Below are 26,212 nucleotides of genomic sequence, written 5' to 3'. Positions count from 1 at the left end.
ATGGTTATTGTCTGGTGCACCAGCTGATTGGATTTCTGCGTGAAAGAGTTGTTGCAAATGAGCCATAGCAGTTTTAATTGATGGATACTACCTGTGATTATCCCTTATTGACCCCTGAATGTCTTCTCTAGATTCTACATCTGCTTAAGAGTAAATATAAGTCTTCCTCTTCAACACTTCAACACTTTGTTTCTGTTGTGCAGCGCACTTTTAGTAAGCAGGGACAGAGCGCTGTGATGTGATTTTATCTCGGTATAAATGACCAGTTTACATTTAGTTAATGAAGAAAATAAAAATGTTGTCTTAGTAAGCTACACCATGCTAAGGTTAACTGTAAACATAACAAGGAATTCAGGGGTTAATAGGGGAAATAATTAATAAAATATATATTTTCTATATTTAAAAAAACATTTTGCCCTTTTCACAGGCAAATAGAACATAAATTAAATCTCTGTGGCTTTATCTTTAACCTTTTATTTAGAGTAAAGCTGGAGCACTCAGATGTACACACACTTATATATATATATATATATATATATATATATATATATATATATATTTATATAGATATATATATATATATATTATTAATATAGCTCAAGGAGCCAGCTGGGTTACAAAATGGTTATATATACAAAAAAATGTTTTATTTACAATAAAAGTAGCAAAATGCAGTTCTATAATAACATAATTTTAGTTTAGCGCATTTGTTTGAGAACCGCTCAAAGCTACCATATCCGAGAGAGTGAATGAGATCAAAATACAAAGTGTGTTAATGTATTACTGGCACTTTGATCTCTAGTGGGGGCCAACCATATTCTGAGCAAGGCAGTCATATCCTCGGGCAGTCTCTGAATGTGATTGGTCGATGATGGCTGAATGTGTGAGTGGCTCTGTATTGCAGTCTCTAGATGTGCTTTAGAATGCATTATACTATATAGAATAGCAGAAAATGTTTCATTTTCAGGAAACAGGCCCTCAGTTACGAGTTAAATTTCAGTTAGCCTTCCTTCCTTTCACAAATCTTTTTTTTTTTTTTTTTTTTTTTTTTTTTTTTTAAATAAAGCTATTCAAACAATTCCCAGCCTCAACTTGGAGCAGCATAAACAATGGATAAGATCCTCTGAATGACCAATGGTAAGTAACAAGTACTATGTCTGCTTAAATATGAATATTTATTTACACTATTTAAGCATTATTAAACTGTCACATTACTCTTATTTACATGTTTTCTTTTCTTCACTGGACTGGTAGATGGTGTTACTTGTTAAACAAGTACAGACTGCTGTGTCGTGCTGTGGAATTGCTTAAACAGGAGACTAGTACAGTGAAAAAGTATGAGGCCGGAAATAAGTTTACAGATAAAGACAAAAAAAAATAAACAATACCAAAAAAACATCACCCAAGAAAAAGACTTCTCAGTATGCTTTGATAACAAGACTTTCAACTCATTTTAGAAGTTAAAAAAAAATAAAACATCTGATAACTTATCAGGCACTCGTTTCTGGTGTGTTCTTTTAACACTGAAGGCCATTCTCTGAAATGCACTTTAAAACCTCCCAATACACGTCATTAAAGGCACTGTTCATCAGGACTTTGGCTGGATGAGTGTGGAGACCTGGCTCCCTGGAGCTGCTCAGCGCCTCCATTCCTCTTGCCTGTTGATCCAGCGATGTACGTGTCTCACATGATTTTTGTTGGGGCTCCTTGTACCACTCTTGTCAAAGTTGTTGTTATAGTATCTCTTTGCGTAAGTCTTTTGGTAAGTGGATGCTGCGAAAGAGACAAAATAAAAGGTCATTTAATAAACAATCACAGTGTACACAGTGGCAGAGGGCAAAATCATTTTCTAGGGCATTATATAGCACTGGGGAATAATGCTGGGTTTAGTCACCTGTACTTGGTTATTGCGGGATTGCACATCAAAATAAGTAGTTGATGCAATACAGGTGATTTAAAAAATATTCAGATGTGATTTATATCAGCAGGGCATGACATATCAGCCCCTGAGTTAAGAAGACACAGTTTTTGGCGAGTTTTTCTTTTTTTTTTTTTTTAAATGACCATTTATTAAATTCTAGCTTTTATAATTGGAATCGTTATAAATACTATTTGTTACAGTAAATTCTTTTCAAGTTTAGGTCACAAGGCTGTCATCCCTAATATCGTGACCCCAACCCATGCCGTCCCTAACGGGTGTAATTCATCGGCCTAAACGAAATTTTTTTTTATAAAAAAAGGTACTTCTTCCCCCACTCAATTCAAATTCTTCTTCTTCTGCACATTTCAAGGGGGTATTTTTTCCTTTTTTTTTTTTTTTTTTTATGCATGCTGGCCAGCTGTGTATAAACCTTTCTTAGCTTTTACAACCTTACATCACAAACTTAAGTTATTAAATCTAGCTTTTACAACCTTACATCACAAACTTAAAAAAAAAAAAAAAAAACAGAAGGGTTTATGATAAATATGACAACACTAAATAAACAATGTCATTTTTCCTGCAATGGTTTCTTCTGCACATTTCAAGGGGGTAGGCTGTCCTGTGTCAACTCTCAGATGTGTTATGCATGCTGGCCAGCTGTGTATAAACCTTTCTTTTAAACTGCTTGTGTTGATATTACTTAATGCAACAACTTACAGCTCAAGCAGGATACTTTTGGTTCGTCCCATCTTCCGTCTCCTCTACACCTGATAGTTGGTACATGCCGCTGGATGAAACCTTCTCTGCAGTGATATCTGACCAAGGAGTTGATCTCATAGCGTGGCCTTATCCTGCCAAACGTCCTGGCGTTATTCACAACCGGAGGCTGACCGCAGGCAACTAAAATTGAACAAAAAAAATAATATTCAGTATCTATGCAACAACTTAAACATCTTAAGCAGTAAAAGTTACGCTGATAAAATTTTCAGGGATTACTAACATTTCTGTCTTTCAATACAGATTTTCATTTTTGTAAGCTTGAAGGCTACAGGGGCAGAGATAAATAGTGACCTACTTTGATAAGTTTCTTATACTGTAGACATAAGTGGTTGAAGGGCTGTACATTAAATCCTAAATCAAGGTCATGGTTCATTAAAATGGGTAAGGTTTCCTCATTGTTCGGAGCTGGCTTTTTTTCATATGGGGTTCAATGGAAACTTTCAGCAGAGATGTGCTAGCTGGAAGCTTCTGTCATGACACGCTGACTCATCTGTTTTTCAGCTTATTAAACACAAGCACAGTATACGTGTTTTGATTGTAAACTGGTCTGTAGCACTTTTAGAGGCTCACAACTAATATTCCCTCGGACTTTCCATCAACCTTGCCACAGCTGGATTTTATTAAAGCATTTTAATGGATTTTATTAAAGCATTCTAAATGGTGATTCCCCAGTGCTGTAAAATGATCTTTTTTGTCTTATCCCAGGATATGGGTTGATCAAATCAACCCTTTAGTAACTTAACTGAATAATGAAAATTGACCAAAGTTACTTTTTTCCCAACTGAAGTTATTTATTTATTTTATTTTTTGCTTCATTTCTATGTCCTTAAAAGTTTCAGTTTTGTTTCCAAATTACAGTTGCCACAGGCCTTGTTCTCAGCGAATCAGTTTCTTCCTGGTATTACGGACGAGGTTATCGACAACCACTATTTCACCACACCGTCCTGTTAGTGCTGCTCTGTAAAACAGTCTCAAAAATATTACATACAAAAGCTGTTATGTTCCACATTTGCAAATCTCTCTTCAATGATACTGTTAATGGTTAATGATACAAAATGAAAATGTATTTCTCCTACCAGTCCCCTTTTTGCAGGTGTAGGTGAGATGATAATTACAGGGCACATCGTTCCACTGGCCATTTTCATGCCAGATCATAACTACGCAATCCTCCCCAGATGAAAAGAAGCTGTCTGGCTGGCTAGGTCTCCAGTTCTCATATTGCTAAAAGAAAAAAACAAGCAAACGGGTTATTGCATTGCCCCTCACCATATACAATAGGTGGTTCATGATAGGAATACAAGTAATGCACTGTATGCATGCCATCTACAGTGTTATCAATATAAAGAGGGGTCTGGATTAAATTAAAACTATGGATCTGTCATAGCACTAACAAAGTACAACTACGACAGCGCCATTAACTTGTCTTCAATTCATACCAGGACTCCACAACAGCAAAGCTCTCTTAAAGATCTTGTGAGTGAAGAACATGTATTTATTTATTTTATTTCCCTGGGATAATGATAAACATTACATTACAGTAACTGTATATTTCAGCTAATAAACCCCACTTAGCTATCAGATAAAAATCTGTTATTTTGTGCAATAAGACATTAAAACAATCATGGGAACTGTGCATGATTGTGACTACAGGGCCAAAAATGCTCAGATTTAGCTAAACTCCTGTGGTTTGGCAGGAATGTCTGATAGCTCAAGGCATTACAAGACCGTTAGGTCAGATCTGATAACGTCATTAAGCAGGTTTATTTTGGCCCTCTTTTAGTTAGCATAAACTGCAATAGTCCGATCAGTGTGAGTGGAGGAAGTGCCATGCTTATGAATAGTTCAGCAGCACTCCACCCAGTTTCAGATGAATAGCTGAGCAGCTTTTTTTCCTCCAGTGTAACTACTGAAATTAATTCTGTCTACTGCATTTTAATACCGTAGACAATATATTTCTGTTGCATAGTTGTGAAAACTATTGAATGTACAGTAAATTAAACGCTACTGGTTTCTGTAAGCTGTAGCTATGGGCCCATAATCTACTGTTGCCTTTCAGCACTTGCCCACACAGACAGCCTTCTTATCTCCCTCTAACAGCAAGCAGCAGGCCTACATTATCTTGGGATTCCCGAGTCTGCAATCTGTTTAATACTTCCACTCTGCAGCAACTGATAATGCGTCACAAATTATAATCTGTTACAATGCATTTGAGTAGCTGGATACAACAAACTTTCCTGCTTATGCTTGCAGAATTTAAGCTAAAACTGCAATGTTGTTTCCACTTCCTGTATTCCAATTATTATACCCTGTGTATATGTTACTGTAACAGCTCAGCGTTATGGGGATTAATACAGGCTCCTCACTGTGTAGACACTGCAGCATGTTTTGGGGTTTGGTTTACAATGCTGCAGGTTTCAGTCTCCTCACAGTAATCAGTGCATCAGCCGGACCTACATTTCTGTTACACTCAATTAAGAGAACGTCATGTTTGCTTTCCTGTTATATAGTGTCTTTGTCCAATTACTGATATTATTTCATGTGTTAAATTCATATGGCTGATTATATTCATCTCTGCAGGCAGAAGAGGTTAGAAGTTATGTTAATGTATACTCTTCCTCACACAAAAAAGATGAATGAGCCTGTGCCTGCAATGCACCATTTTCAATGTGAAAAGAAGTTGCTTCAGAAACAGAGACCCACTTTCTGTTATTTTAGAGGGTTCCTTGCTAGTTAAATCAATGGAAGATTAGCAGACATACAGCAGAATGCCTTAGTGACCCATAAATAGATGTTTCAAATGCTCATGACAAGTGACCGAATGTTTTACAGTAACTGTTCAATTTCTGGATAAATCTGGAAACCTGACAGCTCACCCAGAGAAAAAAAAATAATATATATAACTTTAAAAATAGTGAACGCATACTAGTATTACCTGATCTGTCCACATGGGTGTGCTAGCATTACGTGTGTGCAGCATTGGTTTACAAGTGCCCAGCCCCATCTGGTAATGTCACAGCTGAATGCACACACAGCAGCATGGTCAGGGCCACTCCTTATAATAGTGTGCCATGGTAAATTTATTTTCACCATACAATTTTAGTCTCTCGTTTGCCAATGTTGTACCATGCTTTCACGATACTTTTTTCCACATTTAGATGCGCCCCAACAAAGCTTTATATGGAAGACAGAGTGAAGGAAGCTCCTTAGTATGTATTTCAGAAGCTGAACATTAAAACTCTTCACCCAAAAAATGCTATTGTTGGCACTTCATACTCCTAGCCCTTAAATACTATGAACACAAGTTCCACAAACCAGGAAGACTGAATTGTTTGTTGTTTCACCAGCATTGCCCTACTTTTGTTGAGCAAATAAATAAGGTCAACTTTCCTTGAAACAAGCTTTTTTTTTTTTTTTTTTTTTATTGGTTTCTTGATTTTGACTGATAAGCAGTTGAAGATAACAAAGAAGGAAACCACTTTATTTATTCCCTGAATACCATCTATAAAAATAACATGTTTTTTCGGGGGTTTTTATCTACCGTTTTAAAGACATGTAAAGATACCTTATAATATTCTGTTGTTTTCCCTTGGTCCGGGAAGCGCTATCGTCTGCGTTTTCATCAGAAGGGAATATAGAGAATACTTAATCATAAAATCCGAGCCTGTGTCTCAACCATCTAATACATTCATTTGATATAAAAGGAGAAACAGAGAGCTAAATAGTTTTGGCAGCTAATGACCCAATGAAAATGTGCCCAGTCACTGTCTTTGCCAGGGCTTGGCATGGGATAGGTCATTTGCCCTTCACTGCTGGCCTGCCCCTTGATGAATGTCAACTGGTTCTCCAAAATGATCGTGGGTAGTGGTAGACTTCACCACAACACACACAAAACACAAATTATTTCCAATCTTTTGTAACTAGGGACTAAAAGCAGGACCTTTGCAGCATCCAGCAATTACATCAGGTTGAGAATTTTTTTATCTGGGAAATTATACCGTGGGACATGAAAACACCCTGAGGTGTGCTTTTGAAACTTGAATCCCAAATGTTGTGTGGGTATTTGCACCCTGCCCCTGTCTGCTACGCTGCATTAACTAAATCCAGACTGGCACAACTGAAGGAAGTCATGTGCTCAGTCTAAGTGACAGATAACTGGAAGTCATCAGCCAGAGGAAGAAAGATATACTGTGACCAGTTAGCTACTCATCCCATTGGGGCTTATGTTAGTCAGTGTTAGTCATTGGAATACATACTTGGGAAGAGATCACAGAAAAAAACACTGATGTAATATTAGGAGTACTTGGTTTGTCCTTCAGCTGTCTATCCAGGAGGCTTTCATTTCTCAGAATTGAAAAATGAAAGTCAGTTTTAAGAAATGGAAATGCAACTATGCACAATGCTGGGAGTGCCCTTTTCTCTACTTCAGTAACTTTATTTCTGAGTGCTCTTATTTGTTACTGCACAGTTTATTGTTTTCTTTTATAATATAAAAAATAAAATAATAAATAAATAAATGATAGTTACCCCTATTCCATAATTGTGTGCTATTTCACTTATCCAGACCTTGATGCAGAGTGGTTTCTTTTCTCCTCAATACATTGTGGGAGTAACTTGGGGAAATGTTATTTAGAGTACTCCTTCCCCAGCCTTTTTAGAAACACACTATGGTGCTAATAATTGTTCACAGTTTGAGCTTCCAGCTCGCTTCGGCCAAAATTATAACAGTAAGAGACATCCTACTCGTGACTTATTAACATAATGGTAATATTCACTTTGTAGGATATCTCTTGTGTATTTTTGTGTGAACCTGATGATGCATCAGTTGCAGTACAATCCTAATGAATCGGATCATGCTGACTTCCAAAATTGTCTCGCTGCCTGCATCAAACATATCTGAAACAACATGTTCAACTGCCTTCATCTGTCTGCTGGCTTTCAATGTGCTACTCATGCATTGATTTACTGTACAATTGAACTGACATGCAGGGATAACCAAAGGGTTATTTTTTCAATATCCCACCCCCCGGCGTTATGTTAATTTTGACTTTGAAGTTAAAACTAATTTGAACTCCGGGGCATACAATTAGCCACTTTCCTGCTTACTTTAAGCAACACTCATGCCAGAGTCTGCTCCACCCCTGCTGTTCTCCATGACAACCAGCCCCACGTGGAGTAGTCTACACCACGGGTGATCCATCAGTGAGGCAACGCACACCGACAGGCAGATACAAGATAATATACACTTCAAGATTCAAATCTCCCTTTTAAAAATGTAACATATAAAATATACTCCTAATTCAGTGCTCTTATGAACAACATAGACGGTTAGAGCCTTGTTTTCTGATACAGAAAGTGGCTTTTCTACTGACACCTATTTCCAACTGGATTGAAAGCTGCCAGACTGGAATGCAAGCACTGGTTCCATAAACCCGCCACTGGGTTTCTTGGTCATCAATGCACAATCCGCTTCCAAGAAAATAAAAAGTGACCTACTTTTATCCTATCTGAAGCATTACTAATTAAATAAAAGGTCACTGATATTGCAAACAGTGGGGTCACCAACCAGGGGCACCCCCTTCACTGTACAAAGCTCAGCTGCGGGTAACATGACAACAGTAGAAGACTACAGGAAGTGGTCAACAGGACCATTCTGTCGAGGTCATATAGGAAGGAGTTTGTTGCTGCAAAGGCTTGCTTTTGTATCACATCGGATCCTGGCAAAGCAATGAAAAGCTTAGGTTGTTTCTTATGTTGTCTCACCAGATGACTGCCATCGGTCCAGCGGAAGTCCTGCTCAAACATCTTATCGTTGAGTCCAATCCACTGGTAGTCATGACCCAAACCTAAAGGGAACAACAGAAACAAAAGTAAAGCCTTGACAGAACTTCCATATTAGGATGCCATTGGAAATAATAATAAGAAAAATCATTTTTATACTCATGAATCATGCTTCCTGTTCTCAAGCCCAGCTTTGGAAACAGTCAGAACTATTTAGCTGTCTCTTTTTTATATAAATTCAGCATGGCCACAATGTGGTTATTAACGCCTTCTGGCCTCAAGTTCTTAAAGCAATTCTTACTGATAACAGGAAAATTGCTTGTTTATTTGCTGTAGGAAATCTGACCTTTGAGCTCAGTTAACCATTCTGGCCTTCACCCTGCAACCTTCAAAGTCTTTGGGACTAGCTTGTACTTTAAACTGAAAACCACAATCAGCACACTAACACTAGCTCTGCCAGACACATACAGTACATTCTCCATGATTCAGTTGTACAGTGTAATCTCCCATGTAGTCAACCCAGTGAACTGTACAGCTAATGCACTCTACAAATAGCTTAGTAAAGATTGATTTAAATAAGTCATGTTACTTATTTAAGTAGAGCATTCAAGTAGACCATGAAACTTGTCTGGACTTACAAAAAAAACAATTGTACTGGAATAAAAAACCTTATTAAGTCAATATTTAAAAAGAAAAAAAAAACAAGTAATTAGCTTCTTAAAACCATTTAACACTACTTAGAAATTTTTTTTACACATTTTTGTACTGTATCAACACTTACGGTTCACAAAGAGCTGTTCTTCATTTGAGAGGACACTGGTGAGGTGTGCCCCCTGCAGGCGGCACTCTCTCTCTGCGGCATCCCAGGTGCGGCGGTGGGCAAAGTACTTGTAGCAGTGCCCCTGGAATTTGTGCCAACCGTAGTCGCAGGTCTGAGTGTCTGAAAAAAAACATGAAAAGCACTAAGTACTAAGGTACAACACTGCCATTGTGTTTAATATAAACAATAAAGACGGTTTGGAATTCTCAAAAAAGTGAGTTTCAGTCTGTCCCCGGTATTTACTGTGTGGATTATTCTATGTCAGTTATCAAAAAGAAAGGTATATGGGTATGGGACCAAAATGCTCAATCCCAAATTGATTGGGTCCAAGCTGTATTTGAATCCTGTCCTCCAGAGGAAAAGGGTTTGTACTTTAACCCACAGTGCCACACAGTCCCCAGCAGGCTTTAGTGAATGAACCCACACATACAGGATCACTGAAATCCTTTCAGTGAGAAGGAGTGACCTTAGATTAAGAACATAATGATATGTCTCAGTATAAGTCATTATAAATTAATTAGCCATTCCCTATAATGATGCCCTGAAGAGTATTTCAGTTTTTGCTGATTATATTAAATATTGCTCATAAAGACCTTTTTCGGTGAGTGCTGTTACTACATGCCAGAGCAGTTGAGTGATGACAGCTTTAGAAAAGGAAAGAACAGAGTGGGGGGAGCAGAGGCAAACAAGATCATTGGAAACGACATTAAAGACCTCCAGCAGGAGAGAGGCTTAGTAAATGACAAGGTATCAGTTTCTACTTTAGATCTGACAGCTACAGATGAAAAACCAGGGAAGAGATTACTAATATTAACCAGGGACCCCTAACTAACTAGAGCCACACATTTCAGAGCACAAGGGGGGTTGAACTCTGACACACATACACTCAGCCTAAAAATAATTTGGGGTCTGTTTAACTTTGCTGACCTTTCTGTTGGGATTTTGAAGCCTGAAGAGGCATTTAGGGTTTGGGACAGTGGCGGTGGAAGCTTTTTACGACTGGGGGGTCGAAACTTCCTCAGTGCTATCGTTAGTGTTCCCACCTAAACACAATTCATGAGTTAATAATGATATTAATTAAGGCCCTACCTAAATCGTGGCAAGATCTTCAGAAAATGCAGCTCAATTGATGCCAAAACATGAAATGTAGTTCTACTGCCCCAATTATTTAGGTAATTAAAAAGCCATACAGCATTTAATTTTCTTATTGCATAAATACCAATCTGAAATGGTTTACAATGTTTTACAATACATCACTTACAAAAAATCCAGTCCAGCAGACTATTTCACAGTAAACATTGTTGGAACACAAAAGCCAGCCTAGACATGCCTTTATATTTACAATTCAAAGTTCAGAAATGCGCTCACAGAATTGTTCAGATACTCTGCAAAGCATGGTCTATACAGCACTGACAAACATATCATTTTTAAAAATGTTGTAGACTTTCTTTTTGCTTGTATTCATGCTGTACTATACTGAGCACATGTGAGCGTTTCCTAGCACCATTCTCCTGGTGCATCGTGAGAGCTGAAACAGTTAAGTGTAACGTTTTCACAGTGTGTTTATAAAGTTTATTCAAAGTAATCAGTCAGCATCCAGTTTCTACAAGCTCAAATGCATAAAAGAATGCCGTACTTACATGTAATTAAGGTTAAAGGAAATCTCCAATCCATTTTTTAATATACAGATATACCTCTCACATGCCAAAAACATATTCTCCCCCCCCAGTGTTTTCACACACCCCTCTGCCCCCAGTGGTTTGGGGAACACTAGCTCAATCAAAAGGCTAGAACTATTGTTTAAGAAAAGACTGAGTAATTTATACAAATGAAAAAAAAAAACTATCACAGCTTTGCATGTTCCAGCTTCAATATCTCCTAGCTTATTAGCTTGGACTAGGAACCAGGAATCAGTTCCAACTATTATATTACAATTCTTCTCATTTCAGAGGTACCCTATTCAGTCATAATTAAAGGCATGGGCATTGAGGTATTGACTTCATTGGCCTGTGAGCTACAATAACAACATCTTTCAGTCTGACTGTCTAGGAAGTCACAGTCCTGATGCTCCCAATTATTTTCTGCTTCACCGTCATGCGACTTCTCAACCCCCACTGCCCTGTGACTCCTAATAAAGTTGTTCTTTAGAAATCACAGTATATTATAGCTATTTACATAATTACACTTGCATCGTGTGAAAGACGTGTGTAATCAAAGGGTGTTGATTGGAGTTGATCAATTTGCAAACTGTCAACAATTATAAAGTGTGGATGCCCATAGGGTTGGCAACATTGTTTGTTTCTTTTATAAATAAAATACAATTCCTGCTAGAAACTAAAAAAAGCAGAGAAGTAGAGAAGACAGCTTATTGGTGGTTACTCATCTTATTTATAGTTAAAAGCCCAGTTCATGTATATACAACAGATTCATTTAACATTAGAAATTACTGTAGAGAACTGGTCTGTAGAATTTTGATAGCTGGATGGAATTAATTAAATTAAACTACTGCAGATATTTCAAACAGGGCAGTCATTCAAGATTAAGCACAGCACCATAGTTGTACTAGTTTACCACATAAAATGTGCTGACATTGACAAATATTGCATAAATATCATCCTGTATTCATCTATAAAAGACAGTAAATGGCCTTATTCTACTATATAATATAGGGCTGTTGGCATCTCTGGCAGCTTGGTACTGTCAAAGATGGTCAATAAGGGAGAAATTGAGTTTCTTAATGCACATTGGGGGTTCTTGTTATACTCTATGTCTTTTTTCATTCAAAGTATTATGAAGATGAGAGTGTCTATAAGAGTTAATTCTCTTCACATAGTCCCAAGTCGCACAATTGAGAGGCATCCAGTTATTGTCACTGAAGTCAGGCAAGGAAAACACCATGCAACATTGGAAGGAATCGTGTAATTGTTTCCTAATCCTACAATCCCCCATGTGTTGATGAGAAAACATTTGCATTTAATCCAGAGCTTTAATAAGGCTCTTTTATTCATTATCCCCTTGCACAGCTGCACAATTTTTGTTCTGACAAAAAAAAGGGGGGGGACTTTGTATTTTTTTGGCAGACGAGCCTGAGAACACAGCTGCATTAATGGAGGCAGACTTGCGGGGTGATTCAATGTTCAGAAATTGGAACCATATTCAGGTCAGCCTGTAATATATCAGCTTGTTTAAAAGCCACCCAGCGATGCTACTCTGGAGGTCAAATGGGTTAGAGTTTAATTTCAGGCAGACTGACTGGCATTTGTGTCCAGAACTACCCATCAAACAGGAAATTTTTGGATGTTAATTGACCCCTGAACTTACTTATAAGTGTCAAGCCACAAACCAGAAGCACAATTACATGGTAGTTTAAGTCATATACATCTTTGCTAATGTCTTTCCAAATAATAATTATCAGCGTTAGAACCGGAGCAACTGTGTGTTTCATATAGTATGATGGGACCCCCTAATGAAAGTGAAGTTTTAGGAAGACAAGCCTTCATGTATTGATAACAGATGCTTCCCGTATAGATGTTGTAAAGTACAGTACAATAGTCTATTTAAATATTCAACTTATTTTATATCCTATTTGCACAACCTGTCTGGAAGGGTGTGGGCTATCAATGTCAGCTATTGTTACTTGAACTACAGTACTACATAAGCTTAGCCTAGCTTTTTATTCCATGCAAGGCCCGGCCACTTTTTCATGGGAAAAAAGACTACATTTTGCTTCCAAAGCTTTAAAAGAGCCAATTGTCTAGTGTAAGTAATACATTATTTTGCTCATAGAAACCACACATTCCCCTACAAATAAAACTACTGTTAGGGAATGTAAACAAACTGAATTGTCAACAACTGTTTATATAGTGCAGGACACACTATGGGAGAATGTAGCAAACATACACCAAGATATTTTATTGTAGTAAAAAATTGAACAGGGCTGTGTGAGTCATCTGCAGCTTTTAACTATAACCTACATCAGAAATCTGTCTAGACGCAAATCAAGATCAAAGAGAAGGGAGAAAACTTCAAGGATGAGGCTATCTGCTGAGTGTTTCTTAGTAACAAGTCCTCCTCTCTGCAGCACTTCAAAGGTTAATTTTGTGATGGCTAGCATCTATGCGGGGGGATTGAGATGATAATCTTAAAACCTCTCTGATTCAGCCATGTTTTAAGAATTACCAGTGTTTTCTGAACATTCTGCCATGCTGTTCACTCCCATAGATTCAAGGTACTTGCCAGACATGTCTAGAAACTGTAAGAAACTTTTATGTGGGTGAGTGGAAAGTTTGCATGCAGAATTTATTTTAGAATACTAGAGTTACTAGATTAGGAAATTATTACCTGAAGCCGATGGTTAATAAAAAAAGATGTCAGTAGAACTGACAGGAAATGCCCCCATTAACAACCCTAAGGTGACTTATTTAGTAAAGGATCACACAGAAATGAGAAGACCATGTCCACATCTGTTATTTCTACCAGAGAGCTACTAGAGCTTCTAGTTCCCTGCTTCTGCAATTTAAATGACTCTGGCACTGTCTAACATATCATTCACTTTACTACAGTAAATGTTTTTCGAGTTACCTTGTTCACAAACAGTCCCGGCGTAGCTTGGTAGACACATGCAAGTGAAGGAGTTGATGCCATCAATGCAAGTGCCTCCATTTCGGCAAGGGTTCGACTGGCATTCATCAATATCTGAGTATGACAACAAGTAATTTTATTCTTTGAGCTAGCCTGCAATTACAGTATAATGTTGATGTTATCCATGTAATAAATACAAATGATATACAATAATAATAATAATAATAATAATAATAATAATAATAATAATAATAATAATAATAATAATAATAATAATACATCTATTGTACACAGGATATGTTAAAACAAGACTTTTCAGTAATCATATTTCAATGCCATGTATTGGCAGCCAGGTTTCCCCAGATAGTTTTAGTTATTCTAGCCTGGCCAAGTCTAACAGACCATATGTTTGCAATCCACATATGTTAAATGCTTTAATAATTACTTCAGCAGAGATAAAGAGGAGATAGAGAGACAGAGAGAGAGAGAGAGACAGAGAGAGAGAGAGAGAGAGAGAGAGAGAGAGAGAGAGAGAGAGAGAGAGAGAGAGAAACAAACTTGTTGTCTAAGATACCACCAGACCAACTGAGAAGAAATGATCTGTAGTCTGGGTGGGTGTTTATGTTCTGTGTGAGCTTGAGTCCTTTGCTTATAAATCCTCACCTATTTCACAGTGCTCCCCGCTGTATCCTGGTGTGCATGTGCAGATGTAGGAATTGCTCCTTGGGTAACATGAACCTCCATTAAGGCACAACTGTTCGTTACAAAGACCCTGTCCTGTGATTAAGTCAAATGACACAAATATATTTTAGCCATGCATGTTCTTGATTCAATACAGCCCAATAATGTATACATTTGTTTCAGTGACAATTTATAGCATGGTATAATTTATTGTTATAAATGTCGTAAGCATTTGTGTTTCTGTACCAAGGTATAAAAAGCCCAGACTGCTGGTGAGTCTCTGTGCAATGTACAACACCACTGAAAAATAAATCAAGCATGCAGTGATGAAATGAAAGTTGCAGAGGAAGCGATAGAATCTTCCCTGTTCTAAAAATGTTCCTATTAACAATGACTTAATCCTGTTATGCATTAGATCAGACTTAAAATTAAATGCAATGTTTTAAAACCAATAATGAAATAATATAAATGCAAAGGAAAGAATCCTGCTGCTAAATAGTCCCTTGGTATCTTTACACTGGTGCAATTGCTTTATTTCTCTATTTCCCTTTGCATTTGCTTAAAAACAGGCCAATAATGTTTGTTTTCTTTATTTTCTCATAACATATACCTGGAATCTGGACCATATGAGCTTCAACTTGCTCTCCAGGGGATTCAGTGTCAAATAAATTGTGATCAATCTCTCTGTCCTCAATCTTCTCACTTGATGCTATTGGTTCATCAGTTGCTTTGAAGTGTGGCATGCTTTCAACCCATTGTAACACTGGGGTAAGCTCTTCATCTGGTGATGGGGAAGATTCAGTCTCCTCTAGAAGAGTTTCTTGAGTTTCCACAGCTGGTAGGACAGCAGGTGGAGTTGAAGTCTCTGCTTCTTCAGCTTTACTCTCATGTTCCAAAACAGCGCCTATGGATGGTGTAGGGGAATCAATACTATCTACAGTAGCAGATGGCATAACACTGTCAGTTATTGAAGTTTCACCTCTGGTGATATCCTCATCAATGGCAGATGGGGCATAACCTTCAGCATCTGTTTGCTCTGATATTTTCATAGGTGAAGGGGATTCATCCTCTTTTTTCTCTTCGCCATCAGTTTCCTTCAGAGTGCTTTCATATACTGGGGATGTTGATGTTGTTAATGCTATACTAATAGTTTCAGATGAGGGGGGAAGTTCCTTGTCACCCATTGGATAAGGTCCTGGTTGAGAGATGGCTGACAGTGCTGAAGGTTGTGCTGTGGTAACTACAACTACTCCGGCAGTGGATTCTTCTTGAACAGCTTCCTGAGTAATTCCCTCCCCAGAGCTCTCCTTATCTTGAACTTCAGAGGTCGATATGGAGGAATGTTCAATAGCTGATGAGGGTGGTCCTGCATCAACAAATTCAGGAACAGCAGGTGTTTGGCTGGATTCTGCATTAGAATCCAGGGGATCTGGAGTGGCAGATTGTTCAAGTAACTGTTCAGTAGATGATATGTGAGTTGATGCATCCTCTGATATTACTTCCTTATATGCATCTTCAGAAGGACTTACTTGGGTTTTTGGCAAAGTTGTGGTGCTTAATTGAACAATTTTTTCATGTTGTTGAAGTTGAGTAGTTAAATGAAGTTCTGTATCAGGTCCTGGTGTTGGGTATTCAGTTGCATCTGTTGATGCAGAAGACAGTGATGTAGAGATATATGTTTCTTCTAATTTGCTCTCTGGTGCAGCAGTGTGATCTTCACTAGGCAGGTAACTTGTTTGAACTGGTGAAAGAGTTGTGACTTTAAAAGGTTCCGCTGCAACTGTAGTTTCCACTGATTTTGGGACTGTATCCATCTCAGTAATTTCATCTCCTGATGATTCACTTAAAGGTGTTGTTTGCGTGTGTTTCTCCTTTTCACTTGTTAATGTTTCTTCTGTACTTACACTAGGTTCCCTATCATTCTCAACTGTAACCATGCCTTTAGATATGTATGTAGGAGTAACCCCAAACTCAGAAGTCACAGCTTCAACATTGAAGTCTGTTGTTTCAAACTCAGAAGTAAGAGCCAAAGTAGGTTCACCAGATCCTTCAGTCTCATCATGTATCCCAGAGGACCTTGGAGTAAAGGTCACAGCTGCTATACCCCCTGCTTCTTCTGTAATAACTGTAGGAGGAAAAGGTGGGGATGACTCTTTGTAAGGTGTTTCTATTTTAACTGCATCTGCATCAATAATAGTCTCTTCTGTTGCTTTTACCCCAATGCTTTGATGGTCTTCAGTAACACTATCCCTTGGACTTGAGAACAACTCATCTTCATCCAGGCTTTCTTCAGTAAAAATAATTACTGATGGAGTCTTTTCATAAGGTTTTGTGGTGGCTGAGATTTCTTCAATGCCACTTTTAGCTTGACTGCTTGTTAGACTTGGAAATACAACTTGTTGCTCATCAAACTTTTCGTACACTACGGAAGATAGCATTGGAGTAGATGTAACAGCCATCTCAACACCATCAACTGCATTAACAGTAATAATGCTAACAGCTTCAGGCACCAGATCAGAAGTAATGGGTGTTTTGCCATCAGTGCTGCTTATTTCTGTAACCATGGGTGACCCTTTATCTGTGTGTTCCTTGGCTGTGGCAGCTTCTGTGGGGATGACAGTAGAAAACAGTACATGAGGTTCTGTTTGTGATGGCTCTTCACCAGAGCTGATGCCTTCTACAAATGGTGAATCTGTCTGGGTCTCTTCAATTTTCTTTGCTTCTGTTGTTGCCTTTGGTTTCTCTGTTGAACTGGGTATAGGTGTTGTAATTATCTCTGTAAGCATATCACCAGAGCTTTCTTCTTGTTCTGTGATTGAAGTGACTGCACTTGCAATTTTGCTATCTGTAGTGGTAACTGTGAACTCCTCTTCAGTACTGCTGGAAGCCACAGAAACCTTCTCTGTGGGTGATGCTGTAATTGCAGTTTCACCGTCCTTTTTGGGCATTGATGTCTTTTCAGCCTGCCCCGTAGTGCTGAATACAGGACTAACAGTACTAATGGTAACAAAAGAAGGGAACATGGATTCTGCCGTGACAGCACCTTCTCCTGAACTCTCGCTATCTGTTAAAAGGGTGTCTGCACTTGTTACTCTTTCAACAGATTTAGTTGCTTCTGTTGCAGATTCTTCACTACCAGTTACCTCTGTGGTTGGTGCACTTTCCTCTTCAGCTCTGATATCAGGAACCAGTGATTCTGTAGTGACTGGAGCAATGACAGTTTTGCTCATAGGTTCTTCCTCTCCAGAGCTCTCCTCTTCTGGTAATGTGATGGCTGGTCTTAAAGAGGTACTTTCTGTCCTTGCAGATGTAGTTGCAGACACCTCAGCACCAGTGACGGAAGCAGGAGATACAGTGGTGCTCATAAGTGGTTCGGCCGCAAACGCTTCCTCTCCAGAACTTTCTTCATCTATTTCGACAGGAGGTAAGCTTTCAACACTCACTACGTCTCCATCACCAGATTTCGTGTCATAGTCATGTGTAGATGTAGCTGCTGTGCTCATAAACTCATCATCAGCAACTGAAGCTGGAGAATATGGTTTTTGAGTGTCTTCTTCTTTTTGGTCATCTGTAAGTGGAGCAATAATGCTTTTGGAGGTTACATCCACCAGAGTACTGGGAGATATAGGGGGCTGGAAAATTGAAATATCAACCTCCATTCCTGAAGTATCCTGCTCCATGATATGATCAAGTGGTACAGAAGAGCTCACAATATACTTTTCAGAGATTGTAGTATAGGAAGCTTCGGTGACTGGAGCATCTCCAGAGCTCTCTTCCTCCTGATTGGAAATAACACCAGTCTCCTTTATGCTGCTGGTGGTCAGTTCTATAGTTTTCCCTGAAGGAGAAGCTGGTTCTGCTGGAGTAGTGTCTGACAAACCTGGAGCAGATGTGACAACAGAACTTTCCTCTTTTTCTGTGACTGAAACTACTGCATCTTTGTCGGTGAGAACTGATGATGATACAGTGAACGTCACAGTTACACCTATTCTGGAAGATTCTTCTCTAGAGCCTTCCTCTTCCCCAAAAGGAAAAATATGTTTTGGACTGTCGCTTTCCACAGTTTCAATGTCAATTGAAGCCGTTGACATGGGCTGGGAAGTTGCAAGGGGAGTGACAGAAGCAAGTTTCTCGGTTGCATCACCACTTTCTGGTTCCAGTTTGCTGTCACCTTGCACTTTGGCGTCCTCCTCAGGTTGCTTTGTAGCTGTCGTGTATGTATCTTCTAATACCTGTGCAGAAAGGACATCAGGCTGGCCAGTGGAAGTGTGCACTGTTGTTGCTTCTGCTGGAGCAATGTCTTCAGTTGCTGTTTCTTGGACTGGAAGCATACACTCTGTGGGGGACACAGTCTCAAATTGATCTCCTCTTGCTTCCTGTGCATCACGATGCTCAGTTTCAAGTGTCACCTGATGCTTCCCATTTATGAAGCTCAAAGCTGGGGTGTGGGTCACAGATGAAGAGGCAAAGAAATCATGTTCCCCGCTTCCTTCAGAAATGGGTTCCCCTTCTACATCTGTGGGAATGGGAACATCAGTCACAGAAGGCACTCGGTGGTCAAAAGGGTAAGGTAGAAAAATACTGCCTGAGGGTCTTGAAGAGTCAGCATCAAGTGGTTGACCCAATATATCCAAAACAGGGCCAACTGCATCTGAAAAAATAAATATATATAAGATTAATATTTCAACAACCTCAGCTCACTGTAACACAGAACAACAATAAAAATATTTACTTGTACTGTCCTCCCTAATACTAATACCCAAAATTCAATTTGTCAGTGTAGATATTATCCCAACTATTTAGTTTACTTAAAACCAATACCCTTTTACATCTAAAGTTTGCCAAAGGGTTCCTCAGCTTGAACCAGAAGGCACTGAACCACATTGTTACCACATTCCCCTATCGACGCATTTCTGGGCATTTGTTTAGGAGGGTAGGAAACCTTTACTAATGTACTCACAACACTGTTGTGAGTCCTACATATACATTAAATAGATTACAATGTGTGGTCACATAAAGACAATGCAAGCTCCTCTTTAAAAAAGCCAATGGCACTCACAAAATATGACAAAAAATAACAAACAAAAGCTGAACAAGGCAACGAAAGTACTGAATGGTACAACATACTGGGAAATGTTAGGCTCTAATTCCTGTCAGAACTGACAGTCTGCTCTTTGAATAGTCTGCCCCAATAGTAAGATTCAAGCAGGGGAACCACAAATGTCTCCGTCAGTGGTCTAGTAAATATGAGTGGGAAATTAAACAGAAAACCATTCTAATAGCACACACCTGGTAATAAAGTCAGATAAAATAATGATACTTTACAGAAGCCTGATTAAAATGAAAGAATTAAATTATACAGGTCTCTGTTACAACATACAAAATGAGAACCAGTGGTTATAAGATGATACTTAAAATGTGGTTTAGTGTCTGTATATTTTATCAGCAATTAGAAAAAAATAACAGGTGTCAAAATAAGTATTTTACTCTGTAATCTACCTTTTCTCTAACCTGTTATTTAACTGTGACTCCGAACATGGGAATAGGAAGACAAATGTTCTTTAGGTACACAAAACTTGAAAGAAACAAAGTTCGGTGGTAATTTTGTGGTAACAAAATAATTTATAATAAGCTAAGCTAATAAAAGCAGTTCAATTTGTCTAACTAAAATAAGCTTGAAATAACGTCGATATTGGGCAGCTAGCTCTTTGAGCTAATATATATATATATATATATATATATATATATATATATATATATATATATATATATATATATATATATATATATATATATTTTCAATATACATTCCAGTAGACTACATCTTAAATTTGCGTCTTATATAAAAACCTGTTTGCAGGATGTTACAGGCAGAAGTATAATAATCCTTACATCAAATATACAGTATTTAAGCAAATTATACATTGTATGTAGCATTATATGAAATGAAAGCACTTGTAACTGCTAAACTTCCTGCATTTCAAAACCAATTATCAACCTGGATATTGTGTCCTCATTCCCAAAGATTTAACCATCTGCAAGAGTTTAGCAGAAAAGGGCTACCTCAACCATATGCTACTAATTTCTCAATTTGCATCCTGTTTAGCTGATGACACCCGTTGTAACCATGGAAACACAAAGCAGCAATTGTTAATTTATTGTTAAATAAATATGGAATCGTATTAGAATAAATAACATTCCCTTGAAGGGAACAGGCAGACCCAAGGAGGCCTACATTGAAGACAGCACCCTGGTAACACGATCCTCAGAAAGTAAAAGTAAAGCTAAAGTAATTAGAGGGGGTGATTAGATTGGTGATTGATGATTGAAGGGCCATGCCATTTGCCCTGGGGTTATGTCTTCCTGTTAGTTTCTAAGCCCTTAAACACAAAAAGGCTTTTGTTTCAATAGCTGTCCAGGACAGTCTAATAATGACCACAAACTAACCCTGAAAGAAACAAATTCTTCTTGATATGATTTTCTTCTACATATACTGGGTGTTTGGACAACAGGCTACCTTTATTGAACGCCTACAGTTATATCACACAATGTTATGTTATTAAAGCACACATGAAGCAGTATAACATGACATTTCCATGTATAGAGCAGTGCCCAATGTGACTAAAATGAAGTTTAAAAGTTAATTAAAAGCTATGTCTAAATCTATAAATACATTTTATTAAAAGTCAGTCATATAAAAATTGGTCACTGATGATACATTTATATATTATGATCCCATAACCATGCCCTTCCACTGCATGCTTTTGTTGCAGACTCAAGCTAATACACTCATGCAAGCAACATTTTCCTTTTCCTGACAAAAATAGTCTTTTCTTGGTCCATTCAGTCTGAATTATTTGGTTAAGATGCATAAAGCCAAACAATTCTGTTTCCCACATATCTTTCAAAATAAACCTTGCAGCAAATTTACCAATGAATTAAACACGAATTATCCTTCCTTTCCAAATCCCGCATTGGGACACAAGGAACAAAACACAGGTGGATGGCAACAACCGGATGACTTTCAAAATGAGGCTGCAAACCACATTACCAAACCATGGCTTGTAATCTCAGTTCAGTAATAAAGGATATGTTTCTTCCTCCAATAAACCTAAACTCAATTATAAAGTATAATAGTGTTCTCACAGGTAACAGATGATTAGATTAATGGCTCCAAAGCAGAACACCTGCAACTTGGGATGTTACAGATGTGAACACCTGTTTTGGTTTTTGTTGTTTTTTTCTTTTTTTTGCTGTGTTTGCCTGGGAACAGCTAGGAAGAACCTGGAAGACCATTAACAGCCACTGCCAAAACTAAAAGCCTCATACTAAGCATCTGTTAAAATAAATCATGACAAGCACATAAACAAGCAAGGGCACGATTTTACAAGAGTTTGTATTGTCACTCTTCTATGTGGATGGATGGGTTTGCAAGTAATTACCTTGTGTGAACTTTCTTCTCACACTGTCAACTGGATATTTTCTTCTGTTAAATAATGTTCTATTCCCTTCTGGTTTTAAGGGTAACCACAGTGCAATCACAGTTTTTGTGTGCAAACTGGAAATGTACACAAAATAACAGGAAAAGCTAAACTATTTAGCACTGTGTTAGTACATTTATAACACTAGATTCACGGTAACATGTGTTTAACACATCCTTACCACACATTCTTAGTATTTACCAGCTGAATAATTGTAATGGTTGCTTAACATACCCTGTATATATAATACTATATAGTAATTATTTACCCTATAAACACAAATCTAACAGGCATGTTAAACTAATGTTTAAAACAATGTTAGTGATCTGTTTTAAATAGGAAAATAATAAATTATATTAAACAAGCAAGATTAGTAACATGATACAATTGGCAATTGAGACCACTGGACACATGTTTTATGCACCACTAAAAACTAATGGAATATCTTAACATTAATGATAATGTCATGTTTTCCAGTGTATTTCATTTAGTAACAGGCTACAGCAGGCAGCAGTAGTGCTTGGGAATTCATCAATAAAATCTCTACCACCGAAACGAATGTTAAAATGCCTATAAACATTCACTTTCGCTGGACCGCTTCCAGATGGTAAGCAGCAGTCTCGCCATACGGGCTGAGGCTCTGCATGACATCATTCCTGACGTGGCATCCCAGTTACAGGCTGCTATATGTATACAGGTAGTTAGCCAACAAGAGGTCTTTGAGGTGGGCTCTGTGCCCAAGCAAACGGAGAGCTAATGGGTCATTATCCCGCTATAATCACACATTCATTTCACTAGACTCAACGACAGTCTTGCTGTGGTCACCTGTCCAGTTTGATATAAACTGGCCCTAAGCAAAGACAGTGGCGTGGCAATTAATGCAACACATCTAACTATAAAGCAGAGATTTCAGGATGGTTCCTTTAACTGTTTAACATGTAGGGATCTGTGACTTAATGCTGTAGGCATGATTCAGCCAATACACACTGAACTGAATACCCAGTTCTTTGAACTGAATACCCCTTGCTGTAATAACATATATCCGGTTCACAGCCCCTTCTGGACAGTACCTGTATTGTATGTCTGAAACTCCTGCAAATTCTGAACAAACACCAATTAACCGCCCTCTAAAGCTAATTGACAGTCTTCTGTTTTTTTTTTCTTTTTCTTTTGGTTACTCAGCTTCAAAGCTAGACCACCTTACATAAATATTGCCTTTTCTGAAGCTTCAATCCATGAGAAGAGCCTTATGCCCAGATCTCTTAAGTGATTAACCCAAGGAATCATGTGGAAAGCTAAACTAATTCCAATCATCTGAAACATGAAGCAGTCTCTGAACCCTGATGCAAAAAAAATAAATAAATAACAGAGGCCTAAAAGCCATGCCCTGTTGCAGTGACCTACACATCCCTTAATGCAATCTCCAGCTGTAAGCTGTTGGCTGATTTTTTTTAGATTTTTTTAAAAACAATTTAAGCCTCACGAGTCTGCATCTGTATAAACTAAGGTGGTCCTGGCAATTACTGTGGAGCAAAGTGTTCACCTAACCGCAGACTGCACATGTTCTGTGAATAAGTGATGTTGGAAATACAGAAACTGTACACTTTGTTTTCTTGTAACAAACATCAACATCACTAAAGACACATAATGGTATATTAGTCAAAATGAGCAATTACAGCATGCAAAGAAAAAGGTTGAATGAATTAACTTTCACAGCACTAAGAAACTTTGCAGAAAAGACAACCCCACTATCGCTAGTTTCAATGTCTCATGGAAATAAGCTATACAAAGATTATAGTGGGCAATACCAAAGACCAGGACCAATTAACTGGTCTGCGGTGTTACTTTTCCTAGACTACCGTATCACTCTTTCGTTTTGTGTAGAGCTATTTTTCATAGACTTCTTCCAGGTCTGCAGCATTTAAAGAGTTAATAGTTATCCCTGCACTCCAGTGCATGCCCAACACCCTAACCTCTGACAGTCTGACTTTGCAGACAACATACAGAAGACAAAGGTAGTAGTCACGTGCAATTCATATGAAGAAACAGTCTAGTTTGTGAATGAAGACATTTAAATAGTTCAATTTCTGTAAGTTGCTATGGTGCTATGGGAATGCCTGCAACTCCTGGATCCATAGGAGTTAGTTCAAGAATGTTCAGACTGTGCAAAGAGATCCCATGCTGAGACTCTTTTGTAATGAACTGGTTTCCAATAGAATTTTCACTGTTTATCACTGCTCACTGCAATCACAAGGCACAGATGTGGAACTGTAAACTGTGTTCATTTTTGGTAACTAGTTCAAAATTTTGAATAATTTTCAAAGTTTTATTTACAGAATAAAAGAGAGGAGTTGATATGAGGGATCCACCACCATCACATTTGAATAACTAAACACTTTATCCAGCGCCGTGAATCAGGTTGTATCATGCCACGGATTTGCACAGGTATGGCATCCCAGGAACAGTGTTTTATGCAGCCTTATAGCAGTGAACCAGACCCTGGAGTCAAGGATGCTGTTCCCTTCCGAAATCCTAAGAGTGCTCGGGAAATAACAGATGCCTTAAACTAGCTGCTAGGAAAATTATCACATGGCAGGGAGATTTATGACCTAAAACAGAATTAGGTCATTCTAAAACCAGACTGTTTCCATCGTTACTCTAGTTATATTTTAGAAATTCAACAGCACCAAAAGCATTCTAAATAAGAATTTGTTTTAAACTGCCTTATTCATAAGTAATTTTGGTATGAACTTTCCATGCAAGTGTAGAATCTCATAATAACAATACTGTACATAATAAAGTATTTTCTTTTATTGTCTTTTAATGAATAAAAGCTCAGTCAAAGCAATTCAGTTACAGTTTGTCATATAACAATGCTGATTTGATTTTCATTTCCATGGCAACAGGTTTACAGTTAAATTTCTTCCCTGCATACAGTAGTTGACTCATAGTTTGTAACTCATGTTTCCATGGTAATGTTAAATGAGGTCAAAAGGGGGGCTAGCTAGAGGGGTGAAGAGCAGTCATCATACATACCAATTGCATATGACAAGATGTCAAAATTCTCTCATGGTTAGAAAATCACGAAGAGTTCCTTTGGCTGCCACTCACTTGACAACTCTTATATTTGATGAAGATGGATTACTCCCAAGGGAACTTAGGCTGAGCACTGCCAGAGGGACCACCGTATAAGCAACAGTGTGAAACACTCCCCCAAATATGCTTTTACTTAACTAGTGAATTGATTATATATTACCTTTTAAAATAACTTCTTTGTCAAATCTAAATCCATGCCACAAAAACAAATGGCTAGCAGTGCAGTAAGTTTAACTTGAATCTTGAAAAAAGCCGATCATTGCCAAGATCTATAGCCGGAGTGAGGGCCAAAGAACACAACCTGGTGGAATGAAGCTCCTGCTTAAAATAGAGTTTTCATAGTCAGACCCCTATTCACCAGACCACCAAGTCTCTTTAAAACATTGTATTAAAAACATATATAAACTTTAGCTTAGAGGTCTGCAGGCTAAGTTATCATTGGCAAATAAAGCTGAAACAGTTTTAATACTTTATTCTCCCCAGCCCTTTAAACATGCACCAGAAAAGAAAAAAAAAAGAATGAATCTCTCATTAAATCAGCAAGGTTTTACCCGATTTTGCAGTTGTAATGTGGCACCTGGACCTGGGTAGCATTATGATTTGAAACAGGGGTGCCCTGGTGCGAGGTCCTACTTTTCTAACTGCCGCATTACTTCTGAAAAGCAGAAATTGAAACCAGCTGAAAAATAATGATGATAACCAAAAACATCTGTAGGCTGCTCCATAATCATATTTCACTATACTGACAAGGTTCACTAATAGACCTTGATGGTGCGAGCGTTTAATCATTTCACCGTTCACATCATCTCATCTGACAGGCCCAGCCAATCAGAAATACCTCGATTACAGAGCTCATGCTGCGTAACAGCTAATGTTGGCGTGACAGGAGCCCGGTACTGAACCACGTAGCTGTGTACCTGACCATGTACATTAATCCTATTTAGCACAGGTCTTCATCACTGTATGTGAAGCCTAGTCTTGTTCAAGGCAGAGTATCCAAATGTAGCGACCCTATGTTTTGTAAGACGCAACACAAAAAGTGTATGTAGAGCCCATATTAAGGCACAAGTGCAA

General features: G+C 38.1%; 1 protein-coding gene across 2 annotated transcripts in view; it reads right to left on the bottom strand.

Annotated features, from left to right (window-relative positions):
- Window positions 1–626: 626 nt before the first annotated feature.
- Window positions 627–26,212, bottom strand: part of vcanb (versican b) — a 55,185-nt gene continuing 29,599 nt past the window's right edge. For both annotated transcript variants that reach the window (XM_041244774.1, XM_041244784.1), the window contains exons 9-16: window positions 15,172–19,212; window positions 14,544–14,657; window positions 13,881–13,994; window positions 9,261–9,419; window positions 8,462–8,544; window positions 3,778–3,922; window positions 2,639–2,821; window positions 627–1,773 (exon numbers count right to left, since the gene is read on the bottom strand). In XM_041244774.1, the coding sequence (XP_041100708.1) occupies window positions 1,637–1,773; window positions 2,639–2,821; window positions 3,778–3,922; window positions 8,462–8,544; window positions 9,261–9,419; window positions 13,881–13,994; window positions 14,544–14,657; window positions 15,172–19,212 (4,976 nt within the window). In that variant the 3' untranslated portion in view covers window positions 627–1,636. The remainder of the gene's footprint in view (window positions 1,774–2,638; window positions 2,822–3,777; window positions 3,923–8,461; window positions 8,545–9,260; window positions 9,420–13,880; window positions 13,995–14,543; window positions 14,658–15,171; window positions 19,213–26,212) is intronic.

The sequence above is a fragment of the Polyodon spathula genome, chromosome 1 (assembly GCF_017654505.1).
Source record: "Polyodon spathula isolate WHYD16114869_AA chromosome 1, ASM1765450v1, whole genome shotgun sequence".
NCBI classification, from domain to species: domain Eukaryota; kingdom Metazoa; phylum Chordata; class Actinopteri; order Acipenseriformes; family Polyodontidae; genus Polyodon; species Polyodon spathula.
This window is presented reverse-complemented; position numbering and strand designations above follow the sequence as displayed.